Source organism: Vidua macroura, chromosome 24, assembly GCF_024509145.1.
Source record: "Vidua macroura isolate BioBank_ID:100142 chromosome 24, ASM2450914v1, whole genome shotgun sequence".
Lineage (NCBI taxonomy): Eukaryota > Metazoa > Chordata > Aves > Passeriformes > Viduidae > Vidua > Vidua macroura.
Window position 1 is genome coordinate 4,891,801 of NC_071594.1, and position 22,295 is coordinate 4,914,095.

Here is a 22,295-nt window from a genome sequence, read left to right on the forward strand (position 1 = left end):
CCCAGCAGCTCTCCCAGGTGGCACCAGCAGGGATTTGTGTCCTTCACACGCCGTGCTGGAGAGTGGAGTAATTCGGGAGCAATTAACCCCAAGGGATGTGGGATCCATCTCCCAAATATCCACGGCTCCCCTTGGCACGTTCCTACCGGGCACAGGGGGCATCCTGGCCCTGCCACCCTCCATGGGGACTGTCCCAGCCACCTTCCCAATGCCATCCATGCCATTCCCACCCTGCCCAGCCCAGCTCAATCCATGCCATTCCCAGCCTGCCCAGTGCCATCCATGGCATTCCTGGTGCTCTCCATGGCATTCCCAGTCTGCCCAGTTCAATCCATGGCATTCCCACTCTGATGCACATTATCCATGCCATTCCCAGCCTGCCCAGTGCCATCCATGCCATTCCCAGTCTGCCCAGTGCCATCCATGCCATTCCTGGTGCTCTCCATGCCATTCCCAGTCTGCCCAGTTCAATCCATGGCATTCCCAGTCTGATGGGCATTATCCATGGCATTCCCAGCCTGCCCAGTGCCATCCATGGCATTCCTGGTGCTCTCCATGGCATTCCCAGCCTGCCCAGTGCCATCCATGGCATTCCCAGCCTGCCCAGTTCAATCCATGGCATTCCCAGTCTGATGGGCATTATCCATGCCATTCCCAGTCTGCCCAGTTCGATCCATGCCATTCCCAGCCCTGCCCCTGCCAGGGGAGGAGAATCCCGCAGGGATGGAGGCTCCCGGGCTATAAAAGCTTCCTCCCCTCCGGGAAGGGACGGGACGGAGCCGCCGGCAGGGAGGGGACAGCGGGGACACGATGGCGGTGGCACCCAGCAGGAGGCTGCAGCGGTGCCTGCTGCTCCTGGCCGTCACCTGCGGCGCCACTTTTGTCCCCTCGCCAGCCCAGGCTTTGCAGAGGTAGCCGGAGCTCGTGTGGCCCTCACGGGGCTGCCCCCCCCTTTTATTCCCGGGGTCTGCTCAGGAGGGCTTTGCTGCTTCACTCCCTTCCTCCTCCTCCTCCTCCTCCTCTTCTGCTCTTCCTCGCTCCTCTTCCTCGAGCACCGCCTGCTCACGGTGGGACTCCACGAGCCCGGGGTATTTTTTCCTAACTTAAACCATTTGGCAGCACCCCGAATCCCAAATAACCGAGTTTGGGGCCAGCCTCGGGGTCTGTGGGTGTCCCCAACCCACCCGGGGGTCCCCACCCTGCGGTGGGAGCGGGACCCAGCGGGGGAGCGGCGGGGAGCTGCTGCCATCTAGAGCCACCGGGCCGGAGCTCCCGAGGCCGGGAATGCCGCTGGAGGCTGCGGGGGTGCTGGGGGGGGATCCCCTGGTGCCTCCCCAGCTCTGCCTTGCTCCCCCCCACCCCAGGATCGCCCTGCGGAGGATGCCCTCCATCCGCCAGACGCTGCAGGAGATGGGGGTGAAGGTGCGGGAGGTGTTCCCGGAGCTGCGCCGGGCCACGCGCGGCGGAGGGGACGGTCCCCGCAACGGGACAGCTCCCACGCTCCTCACCAACTACCTGGATGTGAGTGCGGCCCTGCCCGGGGAGGGGGTGTTTGTCCCCTCCGTGTCCCCCCGGCAGCCCCGGCTGGGCTCGGTGTGAGCCCAGGGGTGCTCCCCGTCCGTCCCCCCCCCCCCCCCAGACCCAATATTTCGGCGAGATCAGCATCGGGACCCCCGCGCAGACCTTCAAGGTGGTCTTCGACACGGGCTCGGCCAACCTGTGGGTGCCATCCTACAAGTGCTCCCCCCTCTACAGCGCCTGTGGTGAGTAAGGGGGGCACGGCCGGGGCTGGGGGTGACCCCCCCCAAAAACCTCAGCGACCCCCAGGGCTGCTCAGAGGGGGCTGGGGGGGTTCTCTTTTCTGCCAGGTTTTTTCATGGGGGGGGTCTCTCTGTTGGTACCCAGACCCCTGGCGTTGAGGCGGGGTGGGTCCATTACCCCCCCCCTCCCCACCCCAGAGGGTTTGGGGGGACACAGAGATGCTCTGTGCCCCTCTGGGATGTCCCTTTTCCCTGTCCCCAGTGTCCCACAGCCGCTACGACTCCTCCAAGTCGCGCACCTACATCGCCAACGGCACCGGCTTCGCCATCCGCTACGGCACCGGCAGCGTCAAAGGCGTCCTCAGCCAGGACATCGTCATGGTGAGCCCTGGAACCCACAGAACCCCCAAATTCCACACACGGGAACCTACAGAATCCCCTAAAATCCACATCCTGGAACCCACAGAATCCCCAAATTCCACACATCTAAAACCCACAGAATCCCCAAAACTCACACACTGGAATGTACAGAACCCCCAAATTACACGCACTGGAACCCACAGAACCCCCAGATTCCACACACCTGGGATCCACAGAATCCCCAAATTCCACACACCGGAACCCACAGAATCCCCAAATTCCATGCACTGGAACCCACAGAACCCCCAGATTCCACACACTTGGAACCCACAGAATCCCCAAAATTCACACACTTTAAACCCACAGAATCCCCAAATTCCACACACCTGGAACCCATAAAAGCCCCAAAATCCACACACCTGAAATCCTCAAAATCCACACAACTGGAACCCACAGAATCCCCTAAAATCCACACACCCGGAGCCGCTGCCTCAGCCCGGAGACATGTGGGGTTTTTCTGGGGGGGGGTTCCAGCTCTCCCATCACCCTACAAGTCCTCCCGTGCCCTCCCGCAGGTGTCGGACATCCCGATCATCCAGGTGTTCGCCGAGGCCACGGCGCTGCCCGCCTTCCCCTTCATCTTCGCCAGGTTCGACGGGGTGCTGGGCATGGGCTACCCCAGCCAGGCCATCGATGGCATCACGCCCGTCTTCGACCGGATCCTGGCGCAGCAGATCCTCCAGGAGGATGCGTTCTCCGTCTACTACAGCCGGTGGGGCTGCGGGGCACGGGGACACCTGGGGGGTCAGGGACACTGGGATGGTTGGGGACACCTGAGGGGGTCGGGGACACCTGAGGGGGTTGGGGACACCTGCGGGGCACAGGGACACCTGGGGGGGTGAGGGACACCTGAGGGGGGACAGGGACACCTGGGCGGGACGGGGACACCTGGGGGGGTTGAGGAAACCTGGGGGGTCAGGGACACCTGGGGGGTTGGGGACATCTGAGGGGGTTGGGGACATCTGGGGGGACGGGGACACCTGTGGGGCACAGGGACACCTGGGGGGGATGGGGACACCTGAGGGGGGACAGGGACACCTGGGGGGGGGATGGGGACACCTGGGGGGGGATGGGGACACCTGGGGGGGACGGGTTTTGGGGGTCACAGGTACGGCGGGGATGGGTTTGTGGGTTGGAGAGATGGGGATGGGGAGATGGGGATGGGGAGATGGGGTGGGAGGAAGGGAAGGGGGTGGAGGATCCTGGAGGAGATGGGGAGGGATAAAATGGAGGATCCTGGAGGAGATGGGATGGGAAGGAATGGAGGATCCTAGAGGAGATGGGATGGGAGGGAGATGGAGGATCCTGAGGAGATGGGTGGGAAGGAATGGAGGATCCCGGACAAGCTGAGGTGGGAAAGAATGGAGGACGCTGGAGGAGATGGGGATGGAAGGAATGGAGGATCCTGGAGGAGATGGGGAAGGAGGGAGATGGGGGATCCTGGAGGAGCTGGGGTGGAATGAGGCAGCACAAGAGGCAGAGGGGGTGGACGCTGACTCGGAGCTGCCGGGCAGGGAGTGGCAGCTCCCAGCTCGTTTGTCACTGTCCCTGCACAGCCACCAGCTCGGTGAGAGGGGCTGCAGCAATCCCAGCCTGGAGGGGCTTTGGTGCTTCCACAGGCAAAATTTTTAAAAAAATCAACTCCTCCAAAAAACCTATCTAAAGACCCCTGCACCAGCAGCCAAACCTCCTTCCATTCCTTGCCCCAATCTGCTGAGCTCCTCCCAGCACCCCGAACCCCCTGGAGCAGCGGGAGGAGGAGCAGGAATTCTGCTCTCACCCCCACCCCAAAAACATCAACCTGGAACTGTGCAGTGACAGAGACCCCAAATACACCCCTAAATCCCACTCGGCATTGTCGGATTTAGGGGCAGCACGGTGCCACCGGAGTCCTCTGGGCCTCTGGTTGTCACCTGTGTCCCCTGGGCTCCCTGGGGACACCGCTGGCCCCGGTGCCTCACGGAGCATCCTTCTCTTTGCAGCGCTTCCAAGTAAGAAGACCCAAAGCACGAGCACCCTCGAGGCCACCCCGTGTCCCCTGGTGTCCCCTGGTGTCCCTCTGCCAGCCCCAGGATGTCCTGCCCCCACTCAGGGGCCACCACACCCAGCTGCAGCATGTGTCACCTCGCTGTCCCCAGCTGCTGGCAGGGCCAGCAGAGCCTCGTGGCTGTGGCCACTCCTTCCAGGCTGGGATTTTTGGGAAAAGGGAAATTGCTCTCTCCAGGCTGGGATTTTTTTTGTGGAAAGGGGAATCACTCCTGTTGGGCTGGGATTTTTGGGGAATGGGGAATTGCTCTCTCCAGGCTGGGATTTTTGGGGAATGGGGAATCAATCCCTCCAGGCTGAGATTTTGGGGAAAGGGGAATTGCTCTTTCCAGGCTGGGATTTTTTTGTGGAAAGGGGAATCACTCCTGTTGGGCTGGGATTTTTGGGGAAAGGGGAATTGCTCTTTCCAGGCTGGGATTTTTGGGGAAAGGGGAATTGCTCCCTCCAGACTGGGATTTCTGGGGAATGGGGAATCAATCCCTCCAGACTGGGATTTTTGGGGAAAGGGAAATTGCTCCCTCCAGACTGGGATTTCTGGGGAATGGGGAATCAATCCCTCCAGGGTTGGGATTTTTGGGGAAAGGGGAATCTCTCCCACTGTGTCTCAGGAATGCTCCCCTGAAACCCGGCGGGGAAATCATCCTGGGAGGCAGCGACCCGGCCCATTACACCGGCGACTTCCACTACCTGAACGTCAGCAGGAGCGGCTTCTGGCAGATCCGCATGAAGGGGTGAGGGCAGGGAGAGCCCTGCAGGGCCCGGGAATCCCAAACCGCGGCAGGATTTAGGTGGGAAAAGCCTTTGGGATCATCGAATCCATGATCAGCCCAGCACTGACAGGTGCGGGGCTGCACCCCGCAGCCTCCACGGCTCTGCGAGGGTGGGATTTCGGGGATTTCAGGGATTTATGGGATTTGGGGGATTTCAGGGATGTTTTCCCTCAGTGTTTTCCTCCATTTGGGGAGGAGCGGGCTGGGCTCCTCCAGCTCCTCCAGGCTCAGCAAGGAGCAGCTGGGAATGCAGAGGGGGTGGCACCGTGGGCTGATTTTCCACTCGGGAGCTGCAGTTGGAAGAGTTTAACCCCCGTCAGTCCTGCGGGAGGAGCGGGAGGAGCTGAAACAATCCCGCTTTGTTTAACCAAAAAAAAATCTCCAAAACCTCAGCCCTGCAAATGCTGGAGCTTAGATCCCACGTTGAAAAAGCTGGGAGCAGCACGAGCCTGGCTGGGGATGGATGTGACACTCCTGGTGCCACCAGGGGACACTCGGGATGGATGTGACACTCCCAGGAGCACCCTGGGTGTCACCAGGGGACATTTGGGTGGGATGTGACACTCCTGGGAGCACCCTTGGTGTCACTATGGGACATTTGGGATGGATGTGACCCTCTCAGAAGCACCTTTGGTGTCACCACAGGAGATTTGGAATGGATGTGACACTCCCGGGAGCACCGTGGGTGTCACCAGGGGACATTTGGGTGGGATGTGACACTCCTGGGAACACCCTGGGTGTCACCAGGGGACACTCAGGTCCACCCCTCCCACTCCAGAGTGTCCGTAGGGGCCGAGACCCTGTTCTGCAGGGAAGGCTGCTTGGTGGCCGTGGACACCGGGGCCTCCTACATCACCGGCCCCGCCGGCCCCGTGTCCGTGCTCATGAAAGCCATCGGGGCCACCGAGGTGGCCGAAGGAGAGGTGAGTGACCTCCAGCCCCTCTCCGTGTCCCCCTGGCTGCCCGGCCCTGTCCCAGCGCTGTCCCCTCCCCTGCAGTACGTGGTGGACTGCGAGCAGGTGCCTCAGCTGCCCAACATCTCCTTCCACCTGGGAGGGAAGGTCTACGGCCTCAGCGGCCCGGCCTACGTGCTGCGGGTGAGTGTCCTGGGTGCCCCAAAACCACGCTCCTTGCTCCCCCTAAACCCTTCTGTTGGGGGCAGGTGTCCACCTGAGCCAGGGCCAGCTGGCCCTGTGTCCCTGGGTGCTTTGGGGGGGATTTGGGGTCAGCAGGGATGGGTTTTTGCTGGGATTTGGATATCAGGAAAGGCTTTTCACCCCGGAACAGCGGGATGTGGTCACCAAGAGTTCATGGTGGGCAAATCCACATTTCCCCTGTGCTCAGCACGAGTGGAGCTGCAGATCACCATTGCTCGTGTCTGTCCACACTCTGAGGAGCTGCTTATTCACCCAGGACAGAGTCCAGCCTGCCTCAAACCTAAATCTGGGGAATATGGGGTAGCGAGCTCCTCCTCAGGCAGCAGGGACCCACCAGCAGGAGGCTGAGGCTGCCGCTGCTCCCCAGGTCCAACTCAGGCTGGAATTCCCATGGGAAGGTGGTGTCCAGCCCTGTGCCAGGGCCCACACCCCTCCCGTGTGAGCCCTGCTGCTGCTTGGTGCTGCCCCGGCCACCGCGGAGCTGCTGCCCGGCCCTTGGCACGGCACGGGCACCGTCCCGTCCTGATCAAACCAGTCCCGCGCGGGATTCTCCGGCTGCTTCTGGAGCTGTTCCTGCTCCAGGCTCTGTCCCACGGTGGGATCCTCTGCACAGCACTCAGCACCTCTGTGGGGCTTTGCAAAACCCAGGGGATCGCAGGGGAGGTCACCCCCGGGCACAGGGTGGGATTTTGGGGGCTGTGTGTGCCAGGGAAGGAGCTGGACCCGACGATCCTCGTTCAGGACACCCCACAATTCCCGGAGGAAGGAACACCGTGGCCAAGCAGGGGGTGTGGAGCTGGGGCATGGTGACATCGGGACCCTCCCCCTGTCCCCTCCGTCACCCCGGGGGTCTCCTTCTCGCAGCAATCCCAGTACGGCGAGGACGTGTGCGTGGTGGCTTTCTCCGGGCTGGACATCCCCCCTCCGGCCGGGCCCCTCTGGATCCTGGGCGCCACCTTCATCGGTCACTACTACACCAAATTCGACCGGCGCCACAACCGCATCGGCTTCGCCACCGCCCGCTGAGGGCCCCGGGGGCCGCGGGGGCCGGGCTGGGTGTGGAGAAGCGGCCCGGAGGCTGCAGGAGCCCCGGGAAGCAGCGAGAGAACAGCAGGTCCCTTCCAGCTCTGCCACCTCCTCTCCAAAGGCTCCAAAGCTCGCCTGCTCCCGCTGCCAAACCCCCGCGCTGCTTCCCGGGAGCCGAGCCTGGAGCGGGGCCGGGAATCCCAGCGGGGTCCCGCGGCCGGAGCGGCCCCTCCGGGCGATTTTAGGGCGATGTGCCATGACAGGAGCAGCGCGCAGGGATTTGCTGCTGGTGCGGCTGAGGGACGCTCTGGGACTGTTTGTGTTGTTCCTAAATTGGGGGCAACAATCGGTGTTTAAGGATGGTTTTAGCCGGTGTCAGCCCTGCCCCTCTGCGTGAGTTTGATATTAAACGATTTAAAGCAACAGGAGGACGAGTGGGGGGCTGGTTTTGCAGAGGGAGGGGGGATCAGCCACCTTTATTTAGGGAACTGGGCCACAAATGTCCCTGTGCCAGGAGCCACCACTCCATTTGTGCCCTTCCACCCCGTAAGGGTGCAACGCCCTCCCCAGCTCCTGCGGGCAAATCCAGGGCTCTGCAAAGCTCTTCCTGCAGATGGGATGGTGCCAGGAGCCCTGGGTGTCCCCTCGGGGACAGGGACACGGCTGTGCCTCAGCTCTGCTGTGGCACTCCGGGGAGGGGACATTTCCTGCGGGTCTGTGTCACACAGGACGGTGGCTCCTGTCCCAGGGTCTGTTTCCATGAAAAAGCAGAGGTTTTTTTTCTGCCCTGGATGCGGAGATGCCCCTGGAGGTGCCCCCTGTGCCAGCTGGCCTGGAGGGAGGGACAGGGCAGTGCTCCCAGCCGGGGGGACATTCCCAGTTCCGTTGGTGCTCCCAGCTCCAGCCCTGCCGCCGCGGATCCCAGTGCCAGGGGAACACGGGCTGGCCTCCAGTTTGACCAGTTCAGGTGGCCGGGAGTGGGAAAGCTGCTCCTGGGGCAGGGCCTGGAGCAAATCAGGATCTCACCATGGAGGAGCAGCCGCTGGCAGGAGCTCCTCACCCTCAGAACTGCAGAGCTGAGGAACTCCCAGTGCTCAGGAACCCCAGAGCTGACAATTCCAGCGCTGAGGAATTCCCAGACCTGACAATTCCAGTGCTGAGGCATTCCCAGAGCTGAGGAACCCCAGCACTGACAATTCCAGAGCTGAGGAATTCCCAGAGCTGAGGAACCCCAGAACTGACAATTCCAGCGCTGAGGAATTCCCGGAGCTGCCAATTCCCTCTCAGCTGCAGGGATATTTGGGAAAGGGAGCCAGTGGCTGCTGTGTGACCCTTCCAGCACCTCCCCCTAAGCTCCCAGCCCGGATCCTCATCCCGGCCCTGCCCCACGGCAGCCCCAGAGTGGAGAGGATGTGCCTGGGGCGGATGTTTGTCCCTCCCGGGAGCTTCTCTGCAGCCGTGGAACGTTTCAACCTCTTCGTGCTGGGATGCACAACCCCGGGGGCTCCGGGGAGGGGAAAATTCTGAAATTCCGGCTCCTGCGGGTGGGATGTGGTTTTTTCTGTCACCTCCAACGCCGGGCTGGTGGCAGTGGCTCTTTGGGGCCGGGGGGTGGAGGGAAGGGACGAATATCTGCTCTCATCCAGCGTTTCCTGAGCAGCTCAGCAGCACAGGAAAGCCCGGGAGGCGGGAAGCAGCGGCAGGGAGGGATGGGACCACCAGAAAAGAGGGAATCTGCTCAGGTCAGGATGCGCGGAGATGCTCGGCGAGAGTCTCCCCTTCCTACAGGAGGGAAATCCCACTTGGAAATACCCAAACCTCCTCCGCCCTGTTCTCCACAGCCAAGGCCAAGGCTGGAGAAGACTCGAGTGGGTGCAAAAGGAGCCTTCAGCCCCCGCCGCGGCTTCTGCCACATCCCTCAGCTGGAAAAGGCCCAGCCTGACCTAAACCGGGATGGTTTTGGTGGAGCCGGTTCTGTTCCAGCTCCGCGCACTCGTTTCAAGCAGCGGGAGTTAAAACCCGCCCGAGCCGCCGGCGGTGCCGCTGCCGGGCCCCTTAAGCCGGGCTGTTAACACCTCTAATCGCCTGCTCCGGGGACAATTTCCCGCTGGATGCGGCGGCCCTGCCCGCGGGGCTCCGCTAGCCAGGATTAGATCGTTCCGGCCGAGCAATTAGGCCGCGCTCAGCCCAGCAAAGCGCGGCAGCAATTATGCCCAACCTATTAACACTGCCAGGGCTGGCGCTATTTTTAGAAACACGGGAAACTGCCCGGCGGGGGTTTTGTCCCCCCGCTCCGTTTCCTTAAATTATTTTTCCCCAGGTCTCCACGGTCCCTCGGGCTGATTTGAGGCCCGGCCAGCTGGGAGCTTTGGAGGGGGCACTCTCCGCCGCCGGCCATGTGACGCTGTTATTTCCTCTGATAATGAAGCCGCGTCCGGGGGCTGCGGGGGCTCTGCCAGAGGGAAAATCCCGCTCTGTCTTCACCCCCAAAACCTCTTCCCAGCCCAGCTGTGAATCCCTACGGAAGTCAGTGCGCGGAGGGTGCGATGGGAGAGGTTATCCCGAGGGGATCCGTCCCGCCTGGAGCTCTGGGGGCTGGAGCGCATCCCGTGCGTGGCTCCTCATCCTTTATAACCCCAAAGGAGGGAGCGGGGGCTGCGCGGAGCGCCCCGGGATGGCGGAGGGGTTCAGCTGGTGGATGGGTGGGCACTGGGGTGCCGGTCCCGGTGCGGATCCTTTGGGGTTCCAGGAATGGATGGGGGAGGCAGCGGGTGCGGAGGGGGGATCTCGGTGCGGGGCGGCTGCCGGGGGTGGCTGAGAGGCTCCGGCAATGGGTGGGGGAGGCACCGAGAGCAGCTGCGGCACAGCGGGGTCTTGGTCCTGGTTCCGGTGCCGGCCGGGCGGGGCTCCGCTGCCCAGGATGCCGTGGCTGGGATGCCCCATCCCGGTGCGGATCCCTTGCCCAGGATGCGGTCCCGGTCGGGCCCCGGTGCGGGTGGGATGCCGGTCGGTTGATGCCGGTGCGGGCGAGGCGTGGATCCGCTGCCCAGGTCCCGGTGCGGGTCCGCTGATGCCGGTGCGGATCGGGTGCGGGTGCGGCGCCCGGCTCTCGGTGTGCGGGGGGTGCGGATCCCTGACAGCGATACCGGGGCCGGTAGGATGCGGGTCCCTGCCCCCGGTGCCGGTGCCGGTAGGATGCGTGTCCCTGCCCCCGGTGCCGGTGCCGGTAGGATGCGTGTCCCTGCCCCCGGTGCCGGTAGGATGCGTGTCCCTACTCCCGGTGCCGGTAGGATGCGGGTCCCTGCCCCCGGTGCCGGTGCCGGTAGGATGCGTGTCCCTACTCCCGGTGCCGGTAGGATGCGGTGCCGGTAGGATGCGGGTCCCTGCCCCCGGTGCCGGTAGGATGCGTGTCCCTGCTCCCGGTGCCGGTAGGATGCGTGTCCCTGCTCCCGGTGCCGGTAGGATGCGGGTCCCTGCTCCCGGTGCCGGTGCGGGCGCTGCCGCCGCTGCCGGGGAGGCGGGCGGGAGGCGGGCCGGTGACTCATGGCTTCCCAACGGCGGCGGCTCCTCCCCGCGGCCGCCGGCCCCGCGCAGCCCCCGGCACATGGGCCGCGGCTCCGGCAGCGCGGAGCTGGCCATGGCCGCAGCGCCCGCCCGCTGCCCCGACTGCCCGGGGCCGGAGCGGGGGGGCGGCGGCGGGACCCCCGCCGTGCCGCACCTCGGCATTGCGGTGGACGAGGGGGACGTGCTGCCCGGGGCGCTGCGGATCGTGCGGCGGCTGAGACCCGCCTGGGAGCCGGCCACGGTGAAGACCAAGGTACGGGGGAGAGCCTGCGCCGGCACCCCGCGAACCGGCGGCCGCTGTCCCGCGGGGATCGCCCGGTGGGGCTGCGGAGCCCGGCTGGGTGCGGTTGTGGGGTTCTAGGGTCTGCCTGAGGCGGCTGCGGTGCTCACCCCGGCGGGATGTGGGGTCAGCTCAAGGGGGGCTGAGGGGGTCTGCCTTGGGGGGCTATAGGGTCCGTCCTAAGGAAGCTGTGGGGCTCAGCCTGGGGGCTATAGGGTCCTTCCTAGGGAGGTTGTGGGGCTCAGCCTGGGGGCTATGGGGTCCGTCCTAGGGGGACTGTGGGGTGTAACCCGGGGGCTCCCGGCTCTGTTTGAGGGCGGATGTGGGGTTCACCATGGGGGGCTGTAGGACCTGCCCCAGAGGATGTGACACCCCGTACCCCCACCCTTGGGTCTCCCCTCCGCGCCAGGGGTTCATCAAAGGCGTGACACCCCCATCGCACACCCCCGCCCCCTCCCCACGAGGTTTAGGGACCCCTGGGGTGGTCACCGAGCGGTGGCTGCGGGTACAAACGTGTCCCCAGGCCGGCTGCCGAGGCGCGGCGGTGCCCGCAGGAGCGGCCGCTCCCACCGGGGGAGCCGCTCTTGTTTGGGATATTTGTTGGCTCCCACACTTCCCAGGCTGCGTGGGCTGAGCCCCAGTTCAGGTGGGAGCCGGACAGCAGTCCCGGGCTCCTGGCACGGGACAGGGCTCGGCTGTGCGGGGCTGCCGGGGCTTTGCTGGGAGAGCTGCGCTGCCGTGGGAATCGCTCTGGCCAGGGCTGGGGTGACACAGGCTGGTGGCGCCGGTGCCCTCGGCTGTGCCCTGCCGCTGGGCACCGGAGCGTGGAGGGGCTGGGACTGCGTGCCCTTAAATGTCTGCACGTGAGCGAGTGTCCCCTCCGAAGGCACACGCTTCCCGTCATTAAAAATGTATTAATAGCCGAGTGTAATTAAATACAAGAAGCTGCAGGAAAAGCCATCTGAAAGGGCAGATGGCAGCGGGCAGGAAGCTGGGAGTTGGAGTTTGCAGGGGCAGGAAATGTCTCGCTCTGCTCGCAGAGCTCGGTGGTTGTGGAGGGACCCCGGCTCTGCAGTATCCAGGCTCCGCAGGGGTCAGTGTTCCACAGCAGCTCGGGTGTGCGGGCGTGTGTTTTTAATTTTAAAAAAAGGGGAAAAAAAGAGGGAAAAAAACCCGCTCAGGAGTTGAGGGAAAACCCTCCCGTTGCGTTTCCCTCGGCTGCTTTCCCTCCTCCCGCGTTTCCCCTCACAGGAGCCGCTCGGGATGGGATGGAGCGGGGCAGGGGCCTCAGCTGGTTCCCATTAGCGATCCCATTCCCCTGCCCGGTGCCCTGGAGCGCTGCCCCGTTCCCAGCACCTCGCGGGGGCTGTACCAGGCTGTGCTGGCAGCTCGGGAAAATCTCCCGGAGCTCAGGAACACGGCAAGAAGGATCTGGGAGCTCGGGCTGCCCTGCCGTGTGCTCCCGGTTGTGCCCGCTTCCCAGGGCTCCTGCTCCTCATCCCCGAGGAATGTCCATGCGTCTGAGTCAGCCCCCCATGCTCCCAGGGAAGCACAAACTCCTCCATCCATCCATCCATCCATCCATCCATCCATCCATCCATCCATCATCCATCCATCCATCATCCATCCATCCATGGATTCATCCATCCATCCATCATCCATCCATCCATCCATCCATCCATTCTTCATCCATCATCCATCCATCCATCCATCCATCCATTCATCATCCATCCATCCATCCATCCATTCATCATCCATCCATCCATCCATCCATCCATCCATCCATCATCCATCCATCCATCATCCATCCATCCATCCATCCATCCATCCATGGATTCATCCATCCATCCATCATCCATCCATCCATCCATCCATCCATCCATCCATCCATCCATCCATCCATCCCTCCGTCCATCCCAACAGCGGCAGCACTGTGGAGCCGAAGCCGTGTGAGGTTGCCATGCAGGGCTGGATGTTTTTAGCCCAGATTTGGCAGCAAGTTGCCCTGCTGGTGGGCTGGGGGTGCTGAGGCAGCCAGCACGGTGGTGTTTTGGGAATTCTGAGGGATTGTCCTGGCAGGTGAAGCACCAGGAGCTGGATTTTGCTGCTGCACCCCAGTGCTTTGGCACAGATCTCACTTTGCGTTTAATCCCTGTGAAGTTCAGGGGGTGCCTCTCCTGCCCTCTGTCCCTGCTGTCACCGGCTGCAGGAGGGAAGGATTTGGGGTGGCAGCAGGGTGGCTGCAGCCTGGATCCACAGGGAACAGTGCCGGGCATCCCCCAAGCAGCCACCCCCAAACCCAGCGAGTCCCTGCAGGTCACCGAGGAGCCACGTGTGCGTCTCCAGAGCCGGCGGCCTGGAATTCCGGGGGGATAAGGCTCAGTAATCCCATTAAACCTGCTGGGAAAGGCTGCCCGGGCTGTGGGGCAGCGAAGCAAAGCAGCACACGAGGATCTCACTCGATGTGGAGCCGCTCACCTGCGGCCGACCCACGTGTGGTTCACGGTGGCACCTGCATGGACGGGGTGTGACACCTCTGCTGCCTGAAGTCCCAGCCTCTGGGGCCTGGCAGGACAAGAGGGGGAAAGAGCTGAGCCCCATGATGAAACCCAGATTATCAGCTCGGGGAAAAGCAGCTTGAGAAGGTTTGGCCGCAGCTGAGGGGCAGCACCCCTGAGGATGGGGCAGCGGCCTCGCCCTGCTCGCCCCAAATCCAGCTGTGGAATGGGGGTGTCAACCCTGCCTGGCTTGGAGGGTCTCATTCCAGAGCCTGGAGTCTCTCTCGGGAGGCTGCTCGGGGAGCCCTATATATAGGAACCCTATAGGGGAGCGTGGGTTGCTGAGTGGGATGTCTAAAATTATCCGTCCCATCCCTGAGCGCCACGGCTGCCGGAGCAGGAGCCCTCTCCCCCCTCCTGCTCCGGCTCCCCGATCCCACAGCGGTGAAGGAATCGTTCCCATGGGGAGCCACAGCACCCCAGAGTGCCCAGTTTGGAGCTGGCACTCTGGGGGACAATGGGACAGGGGTTTCTTGTGGGGTGACAGATCCTTGAATCTGCTCAGTGCTCTGGAAGTGCCCAAAATCCCAGTGGGATGAGGGAATCATTTCCATGGGAGCCACGGAGTGCCCAGCTTGGAGCTGAACATCCCACGGTGTGGGGGACAATGGGACAGGGGTTTCCTGTGGGGTGGCATGTCCCCAAACCCCCTCAGTGCCCTGGAAGTGCCCAAAATCCCGGTGGGATTAAGGAATCATTCCCATGGGAAGCCACAGCACCCCAGGGGTGGCACGGGGACAAAGGGACAGGGGTTTCCTGTGGGGTGACAGAGCCCCAAACCCCCTCAGTGCCCTGGAAGTGCCCAAAATCCCAGTGGGATGAGGGAATCCTGCCCAGGGGGAGCCACAGCACCCCGGCGGTGGCACGGGGACAATGGGACAGGGGTTTCCTGTGGGGTGACAGAGCCCCAAACCCCCTCGGGTGCCCCGGAGGTGCCCAAATCCCGGCGGGATGGGGCGAGGAGCCCGGCAGCAGCCCCGGCATGTGCGCGGGCAGGCGGCCAAGGCGGAGCGCCGGGAGAACAAAACTCCCTTTCCATCTGCGAGGAGCCGTCAGAGCGGTGACACTGAGATGTCCCCAGCAGCGACGTCCCCGCCTATCAGCGCCCCGGCCCGCGGGGAGGGTCGGAGGAGGGGATGGGGGGTGGTGTTTGCTCCGGCCTTGTTTTCAGCCTCGTTGGGTGGTTTATTTATTTATTATTATTTTGAATTTCGTGCCAATTGACGCTGATTTCCCCCCCCCCCCCCGGCGAGACATTCCCGGGGCTGCTCCCGTGCCAAGTGTGCTGGTGGCACATCTGGCCTGAGCTGTTCCTGAGCTATCCCCGAGCTGTTCCAGGTGAAATTAGCAGGATTTCCACCCAAACCACCACCTCTGCCTGCAGAGGTGTTCCTGAGCTGTTCCTGAGCCCCCAGGTGAAAAATAACAAGATTTCCACCCAAACCACCCCTTCTGCCTGCAGAGCCCCGAGCCTCATCCTTCCAAACCCGTGTCACTCCCCCAGGAGCTTTCCTGGCTGTGCTGCCTCGCTCTTTTTCCTCATTTTTGCCATCTCCACGAGGTTTTTTCCAGCGGTGGGACGAGCGCAGGGGGTTCCCCTGTTCCCAGCCTTACCCAGGTGTCACCCCCGCCGTGTTTGTCCCCACGCCAGCTCTTCACTGATGGCATCACCAACAAGCTGGTGGCCTGCTACACGGACGAGGGCATGGCGGACGCGCTGCTGGTGCGGGTGTACGGCAGGAAAACCGAGCTGCTGGTGGACAGGGAGACGGAGCTGAGGAATTTCCAGGTGCTCCGAGCCCACGGCTGCGCCCCCGACCTCTACTGCGCCTTCCAGAACGGGCTCTGCTACCAATTCCTGCCGGGAATCGCGCTGGGTCCCGACCACGTGAGGGATCCCCACATCTTCAGGTGTGTGGGACCCTCTGTGTCCACCCCATTTTTCAAGGAAAAGCAGCTTGAGAAAATCCCCAATTTTCCTGGGGGTTTGTTCTGTGTTTCCAGCTCTCTCCTGATTGCCATGGGTGGGGGTAATTGGTGTGCCCAGTCCTGGGATAAATGGAGGTCAGGGGATAAATGGGTAAAATTGCAGGCAGAGTTGTCAAAATGACCCAATTTCTAATTTTTATCAGGTTTTGGTGAAGAGAGGTTTCTTGGGAAGCTGGAATTAAGGTTTCCTGAGAAGCTGGAATTTAAGTTTCCTGGGGAGATGGAATTAAAATTTTCTGGGAAGCTGGAATTAAGGTTTCCTGGGAAGCTGGAATTCCTTGGGAAGCAGAGTTTAAGGCTGAATTTGCCCTGAAAATTCTGAAATGCTTCAGAGGCTGATCCCTGCCATGGAATGAGGGCTCAGCTGTGCTAACCCTGTGTTTTAAGCACGATTTTCAGAGAATCCCCCTGAAGACCCCCCAAACCTCTTTTGGGGATTTTTAAGGGGGGGGGGGGGGGGTTGAGGATTTGGGATCACCCCTCACCCCTCTCCTGTGCTCCATGCCAGGCTGGTGGCCCGGGAGATGGCCCGAGTCCACGCCATCCACGCCAACGGGAGCCTCCCCAGGCCCATCCTGTGGCAGAAGCTGCACAAATACCTCAGCCTGGTGAAGACGGAGCTCAGCCCAAAGGTATCCGACCCCAGGTAAAGGCAGAGGGATCCCACAGAGCCAGGCTCTGCCTCGGGCACCCCCTGCCCACCCAGCTCCGGGGCCGAGGTTCCCAGGTAAAGCCTCTGCGGGGATCTGGGGCTGGCTTTGGGGCTGGATCCCTCTCAGAGCCCCTGGAGCAGCTCCAGCCCCTTCCTGCTGCCAGTTTGGGGAGGATTTCAGCCTTTTTTTTTGGAGCTTTGGGATGTGTCTGTGCAGCATCCAGCTGGAGCCATAGCCTCCCACTGCTGGAACAATCCTCCTCCTCCTCCTCCTCCCGGGAATTTAAGCCTAGAATAAGCCCGAGCTCAAGCCCTGCTGAGCTGACAATGAAGTCTAGAAATTAAACCGCTCAATTCCCACTTCCAGCCAGCCCATCCCGCTTTTTGGGGCGGCTGGTTTGGCACGGCAGGTGAGCTTTGGGGTGTCTGGGGAGGACTGGGGCAGCCCCAAGAGGCGCAGGAGGTGAACGAACCCCGGGCAGGGCAATGATTAACCCGCGGCAGGAGCCAGCCGGGCTTTTCTCAGCGCCCGCCGGGCCACGGGCAGACTTTACCCACCCTGCGCCTTCAGCGCGGCCAATTAGGCAATCATTAACGAGCTCTCTTCTTGGAAGCCGCGCTCCTGAGCTTGCCGCGAGGCTGCCAGAGTCCAAAACATCCCCGCGCCCCGGGGGCTTTCGCCGGGTGCTCGGCGAGCCAGCGCTGGGTGGATTTGGGGGGTGGGCGTAGGGGTTTTGGGGGCAAGGGACGCGCTGAGGCTGAGGCGTGGTGTCTGCCTGGGTACCAAACCCCGTCCCCTCCCCAAAAAAACAGCCTCGTTAGCCCCGCTTTGTGGCATTAATGGGGTTTGTAAGGCAAGAGGGGAAATTGTGCCCCTGAGCCCCAGGGGAAGCGTTGGGAGCCGGGGAAACACTGGAAATTGGGGGAATTCTGCCCCTGAGCCCTCAGAGAAACTCTGGAAGTCAGGGGAACTCAATTCTGCCCCTGAGCCCCAGCGAAACGCTGGAAGTTGGGGAAATTCTGCCCCTGAGTTCCCGTGGAACCACTGGAAGTCAGGGAAGCACAATTCTGCTCCTGTGGCCCCAGGGAAGCACTGGAAGCTGAAATTCTGCCCCTGAGCTCCCAGGGAAGGGCTGGAAGGTGGGGAAATTCTGGAATTTGGGGAAATTCTGCCCCTGAGCTCCCAAGGAAGCGCTGGAAGTCAGGGAAGCACAATTCTGCTCCTGTGGCCTCAGGGAAGCTCTGGAAGCTGCAGAAATTCTGGAAATTGGGGAAATTCTGCCCCTGAGCTCCCAGGGAAGGGCTGGAAGTTGGGGAAATCCTGGAAACCAGGCGAGTTCTGTCCCTGAACCCCAAGGGAAGCGCTGGAAGTCGGGGAAATTCTGCCCCTGAGCCCCAAGGCAGCACTAGAAGCCGGGCGAGCGCCATCCCCGCGCCCCAGGGAGGCTCCCCGAGAGCAGCAGCGATGCCACCCTGTCCCTTTTGTCCCCCCCCACCCCCGGCCAGCCTCCCGCAGGACGTGCCCAGCCCCGAGGCGCTGGAGCAGGAGCTGGCCTGGATGAAGGAGACGCTGTCGCAGCTGGGGTCCCCCGTGGTGCTGTGCCACAACGACCTCCTGTGCAAGAACATCATCTACGACAGGACGCGAGGTCTGTGCGCCCGGGGGTGTCCCTCGGCCACCCCCCGGGGGTGGGGTGGGGGGGTGTCACCTCTGTCCCCACCCCTGAGAGCCGCCGGTTTTGTCGCCGCAGAGTGCGTGCGCTTCATCGACTACGAGTACACGGGGTACAACTACCAGGCCTTCGACATCGGGAACCACTTCAACGAGTTCGCAGGTTGGGGATCAGCTGCGCTCCCCCCAAAGGTCCCCCCATCCCCGCCTGGGGTGTCCCCGTCCCTGGGCTGGAGCAGGGAGTTGTCCCCAGTGCCATACTGGGAAATGGGGTGTCTCTGTTACTGGGATGGAAAAGGCAGTTTTATTCCCAGTCCAGTGGTGGGAAATGGGGTGTTCCTATTACCTGCAGGGAGTGATCCCCAGTCCCACACTGGGAAATTGGGTGTTCCTATTACTGGGATGGAGGAGGGAGTTGTCCCCAGTGCCACACTGGGAAATGGGGTGCTCCTATTACTGGGATGGAAAAGGGAGTTTTATTCCCAGTCCAGTGGTGGGAAATGGGGTGTCCCTATTACTGGGATGGAAAAGGCAGTTTTATCCCAGTCCCACACTGGGAAATGGGGTGTCCCTATTACCTGCAGGGAGTGATCCCCAGTGCCATACTGGGAAATGGGGTGTCTCTGTTGCTGACAGTGGAGGAGGGAGTTTTTATTTTTTTTTTTTTTTTTCTATTCCCACTCCCATGGTGGGAAATGGGGTCTCTTCATCCCTGGGATGGAGGAGGGAGTTGTCCCCAGTGCCATGGTGGGAAATGGGGTGTCTCTGTTACTGGGATGGAGGAGAGAGTTTTATTCCCAGTGCCATACTGGGAAATGGGGTTTCCCTATTACTGGGATGGAAGAGGGAGTTATCCCCAGTGCCATACTGGGAAATGGGCGTTCCTATTACTGGGATGGAGGAGGGAGTTTTATCCCAGACTCAGGGTGTGAAATGGGGTCTCTTCATCCGTGGGGTGGAGGAGGGGGTTGTCCCCAGTGCCATACTGGGAAATGGGGTTTACCTGTTACTGGGGATGGAGGAGGGATTTTTATCCCCAGTCCCGGGGTGGGAAATGGGGCTGTCCTGGGGTTTGCTGATCCCTGAGGATGGAGGAGGGAGTTGAATCCCCAATCCCATGATGGGAAATGGGGTCTCCCCATCCCTGGGGATGGAGGAGGGAGCCGCACCCCAAATCCTACAGCAGGAATTGGGGCTGCCCGTGGTCGGAGCGGGGTCTGCGCTGCTCTTGGGCACCCGGATGCCCCTGGGGTGCCATCCCTGGCTCCTCACCCCGAGGCTGGCGGGGGGCCAGCAGCTGATCCTGGGTTTGTGCCCGCCTGGGGTTGTGCTCTCCTCGCTTTGCCGTGGAGAAGCCAACCCCTCCCTGTCCCCCCCCCCGTGTCCCCCGTGTCCCCATGTCCCCCCAGGTGTGAAGGAGGTGGATTATGGCCTCTACCCCAGCAAGGAGACGCAGCTGCAGTGGCTGCACTCCTACCTGCAGGCCTACAAGGAGCTCACCCAGGGCCACCCAGGTGACAGCCAGGTGTCCCAGGAGGAGCTGGAGACGCTCTACGTGCAAGTGAACAAGTTCTCCCTGGTGAGTGGAGGAGGAGGAGGAGGAGGAGGAAGGAGCCGGCCTCGCTCCAGGGCTGGAAACACAACCCAGAGCATGAGGGAGTTTTCCTCTGCTCTTGGGCTCCCAGCTGAGCTGGCCAGCACGGGGCTGCAGGTGCCAGCCTGGGGGCTTGGGGACATCGGGGACAGTCTGTGCCACGGCGCCTGGCAGCGCCTCAGGGGCGCCGAGCCCCCGGGCAAGGTCACAGGGGTGTTTTGGGGACAGCTGTGCCCGGCAGGGCGGCCTTGGGCAGCCCTTCAGAGGGGTCAGGCATGGCTGGAGTGAGGAAATCCTCTTTGCTGACTGCCAGAGGCGGCCCCAGCCGATCTTGTGGAAATTTCAGGTGAAAGATTCTCAGCTTTCCTGGCTGGAGCTGCCGGGAGGGCAGCACAGGGGGGTGGCACCCCCTGTTCAGCATCCCCCTGCTGCCATCCCTCGCTCCAGCCAGGAGCAGCCTCTGGAGGGCACAAAAATCCCGCCGTGGTCCAGCCCCGGTGTGTGTCCTGTCCTTGTCACAGCCCTGGGACGTGGGGCACGGGGGTTTCTGTCCCCGTGGCCGTTCCCTGATCCTCCTTCTGCCCCTTGCAGGCCTCCCATTTCCTCTGGGCCTGCTGGGGCCTGATCCAGGATAAATATTCCACCATAGACTTTAATTTCTTACGGTGAGTCCACGTGGGCTGCTCCAGCGGGAAGTGAGCGCAGCGGGAGGATCCCAGCGAGGATCCTGGTGGTCCCTGGAGAGGATCCTGGGGAGGATCCCAGGGATGGTCCTGGGGAGGATCCTGGGGAGGATCCCAGCTGTCTCTGGGGAGGATCCTGGGGAGGATCCCGGGGAAGATCCTGGCAGTCCCTGGGGAGGATCCCAGCTGTCCCTGGAGAGGATCCCAGGGAGGATCCTGGTGATCCCCGGGGAGGATCCCGGGGAAGATCCTGGCAGTCCCCGGGGAGGATCCCAGCTGTCCCTGGGGAGGATCCTGGGGAGGATCCCGGGGAAGATCCTGGCAGTCCCCGGGGAGGATCCCAGCTGTTCCTGGGGAGGATCCTGGGGAGGATCCCGGGGAAGATCCTGGCAGTCCCTGGGGAGGATCCCAGCTGTCCCTGGAGAGGATCCCAGGGAGGATCCCGGTGATCCCCCGGGAGGATCCCGGCAGTCCCTGGGCGCACGAGCGGCTCAGAGCCGTCCCTCCTCTCTCTCTCTCTCTCTCTCTCTCTTTGCAGATATGCAAAGTTAAGGTTTAAACAATACTTCAAGATGAAGCCGGTGGTCACAGCCCTGCAGGTCCCCAAGTAGGGGCCACCCCGAGCTCTTCTGTCCTGGCCGTGTCCTCGCACCGCCCTGGCCCCCTGCCCAGTCCTGCCGGTGCCAAGGGGGACAAGAGGAGCTCTGCCCCGGCCACCACCGCTCCCAGGAGAGCCTGGCCACCCCCAAGACTGGACCATGAGATGCTGGAGAGGACCAGGGCCCCGGCGAGGCCCCAGCCCACGCCAGGAAGCCTCACCACCGCCTTAAGGCCGAGCCCCGCTCGGCCCCGGTGCCCGGCACGTCCGTGCCCCGCTGGCACCGCTGCTGCTGCCGGGCCTGGCACCGCCCCTGCGCTGTCCCCGAGGGGGACACGGGGTCACCCCGGCCACTCAGAGCCCCCAGAGCTGCCCGGTCACTTTGGCTGCCCCACTGTCCCCTCCTGCCCTGCTGGGTGCCACCGGGGTGCCACCCCCAAGGCAGCGCCGTCCCTGCTGGCCCCAGGCACGAGACCCTTGTCCCTGAGGGGTGGCAGCTGCGGGCAAAGGGACAGGGCCAGCCGTGAGCCACTGGCACCAGTGGGGTGCTGCTGGTGGGCACGGCGTGCCCGCCCCACCCCGTGCTGTGCCCAGCTCTGCGTGTCCCCACAGCTGCCCCTGCCTGTCCCCACTGTCCCCTTGGCTTGGTGGCTTCCCCCCCGCGGAGCAGCTCCCCAGCTCTGCCCCCAGGGGACATCCAGGGGCGTCTGTCCTGCCTGTCCCCACCCCTGTCCTCCTCCCTTGGTCGTGTCCCCACCCCTGGCAGGAGGTGGCACGGAGCTGCCCCGCTCCAGGACTGGGCACAGCGTCACCCCCACCTGTGCCACCCGGGCTGTGGGGACACGGTGACTGTCCCTCCTCTGGGCACAGGGACCTCCTGTGCCACCCTGGCTGTGGGGACACGGTGACTGTCCCTTCTCTGGGCACAGGGACCTTCCCTAGAGCCCTGTGCCACCTCAGCTGTGGGGACAAGGTGACTGTCCCTTCTCCAGGCTCAGGGATGTCCCCCAGAGCCCCATGTCCCCTCCTGGGCTGTGGGGACACGGTGACTGTCCCTCCTCTGGGCACAGGGACCTCCTGTGCCACCCTGGCTGCGGGGACACGGTGACTGTCCCTTCTCTGGGCACACCCGTGGTTGTTTTGTGGGAAATAAAAGCTGCTGGTAGCTGGAATTTGGGGTTGGTGGATCTGGGGGGGCTGGTGCCGGAGCAGGGGCAGCACCCCCGGGCTCTGGGGGTGCTCCTGTCCCTTCTGTACCCCGAGATGTCCCCATCCAACCCTCGTCCCCACCCTGGCGAAGCCCAGGCCCCGCTCTCTGCTCCAAAAAGTCACTTTTATTGTGCCAAGGGCCAGGGGGAGGAACGACTGTAAACAGGGATGTGAAATATACAGGTTAAGTTACTCGTGGTCGTATTAACAAAATAAAGCTCTATCTATATTTACAATCTTTAAAAAACAAAACAACAACAACAACGAAGAAAAAAAAAAAAAAAGGAAAAAAAGGAAAAAATAAATGGAAGAGAGGA

The 22,295-nt window shown here is 62.7% G+C and overlaps 2 protein-coding genes across 3 annotated transcripts; both read left to right on the forward strand.

Annotated features, from left to right (window-relative positions):
• The first annotated feature begins 810 nt into the window (after positions 1 to 810).
• REN (renin) lies at positions 811 to 7,542 on the forward strand. Its single transcript, XM_053998171.1, has 10 exons — positions 811 to 911; positions 1,365 to 1,521; positions 1,640 to 1,763; positions 2,023 to 2,141; positions 2,696 to 2,892; positions 4,163 to 4,171; positions 4,835 to 4,957; positions 5,775 to 5,919; positions 5,995 to 6,093; positions 7,018 to 7,542. Exons 1-10 carry the CDS (start codon positions 811 to 813, stop codon positions 7,177 to 7,179), a joined length of 1,236 nt encoding a protein of 411 aa, XP_053854146.1. The 3' UTR covers positions 7,180 to 7,542.
• A 3,100-nt stretch (positions 7,543 to 10,642) lies between these two features.
• Positions 10,643 to 21,941, forward strand: ETNK2 (ethanolamine kinase 2). Of its 2 annotated transcripts, XM_053998170.1 has the most exons (9): positions 10,796 to 10,996; positions 15,233 to 15,492; positions 16,079 to 16,216; positions 17,729 to 17,871; positions 17,974 to 18,057; positions 19,304 to 19,473; positions 19,835 to 19,985; positions 20,080 to 20,153; positions 20,710 to 20,798. In XM_053998170.1, exons 1-8 carry the CDS (start codon positions 10,817 to 10,819, stop codon positions 20,121 to 20,123), a joined length of 1,170 nt encoding a protein of 389 aa, XP_053854145.1. In that variant the 5' UTR covers positions 10,796 to 10,816; the 3' UTR covers positions 20,124 to 20,153; positions 20,710 to 20,798. The 2 variants fall into 2 exon arrangements, with proteins under 2 accessions (XP_053854144.1, XP_053854145.1); XM_053998169.1 differs by lacking the exon at positions 19,835 to 19,985 and having other exon boundaries at positions 10,643 to 10,996; positions 20,710 to 21,941.
• The last annotated feature ends 354 nt before the right edge of the window (positions 21,942 to 22,295 follow it).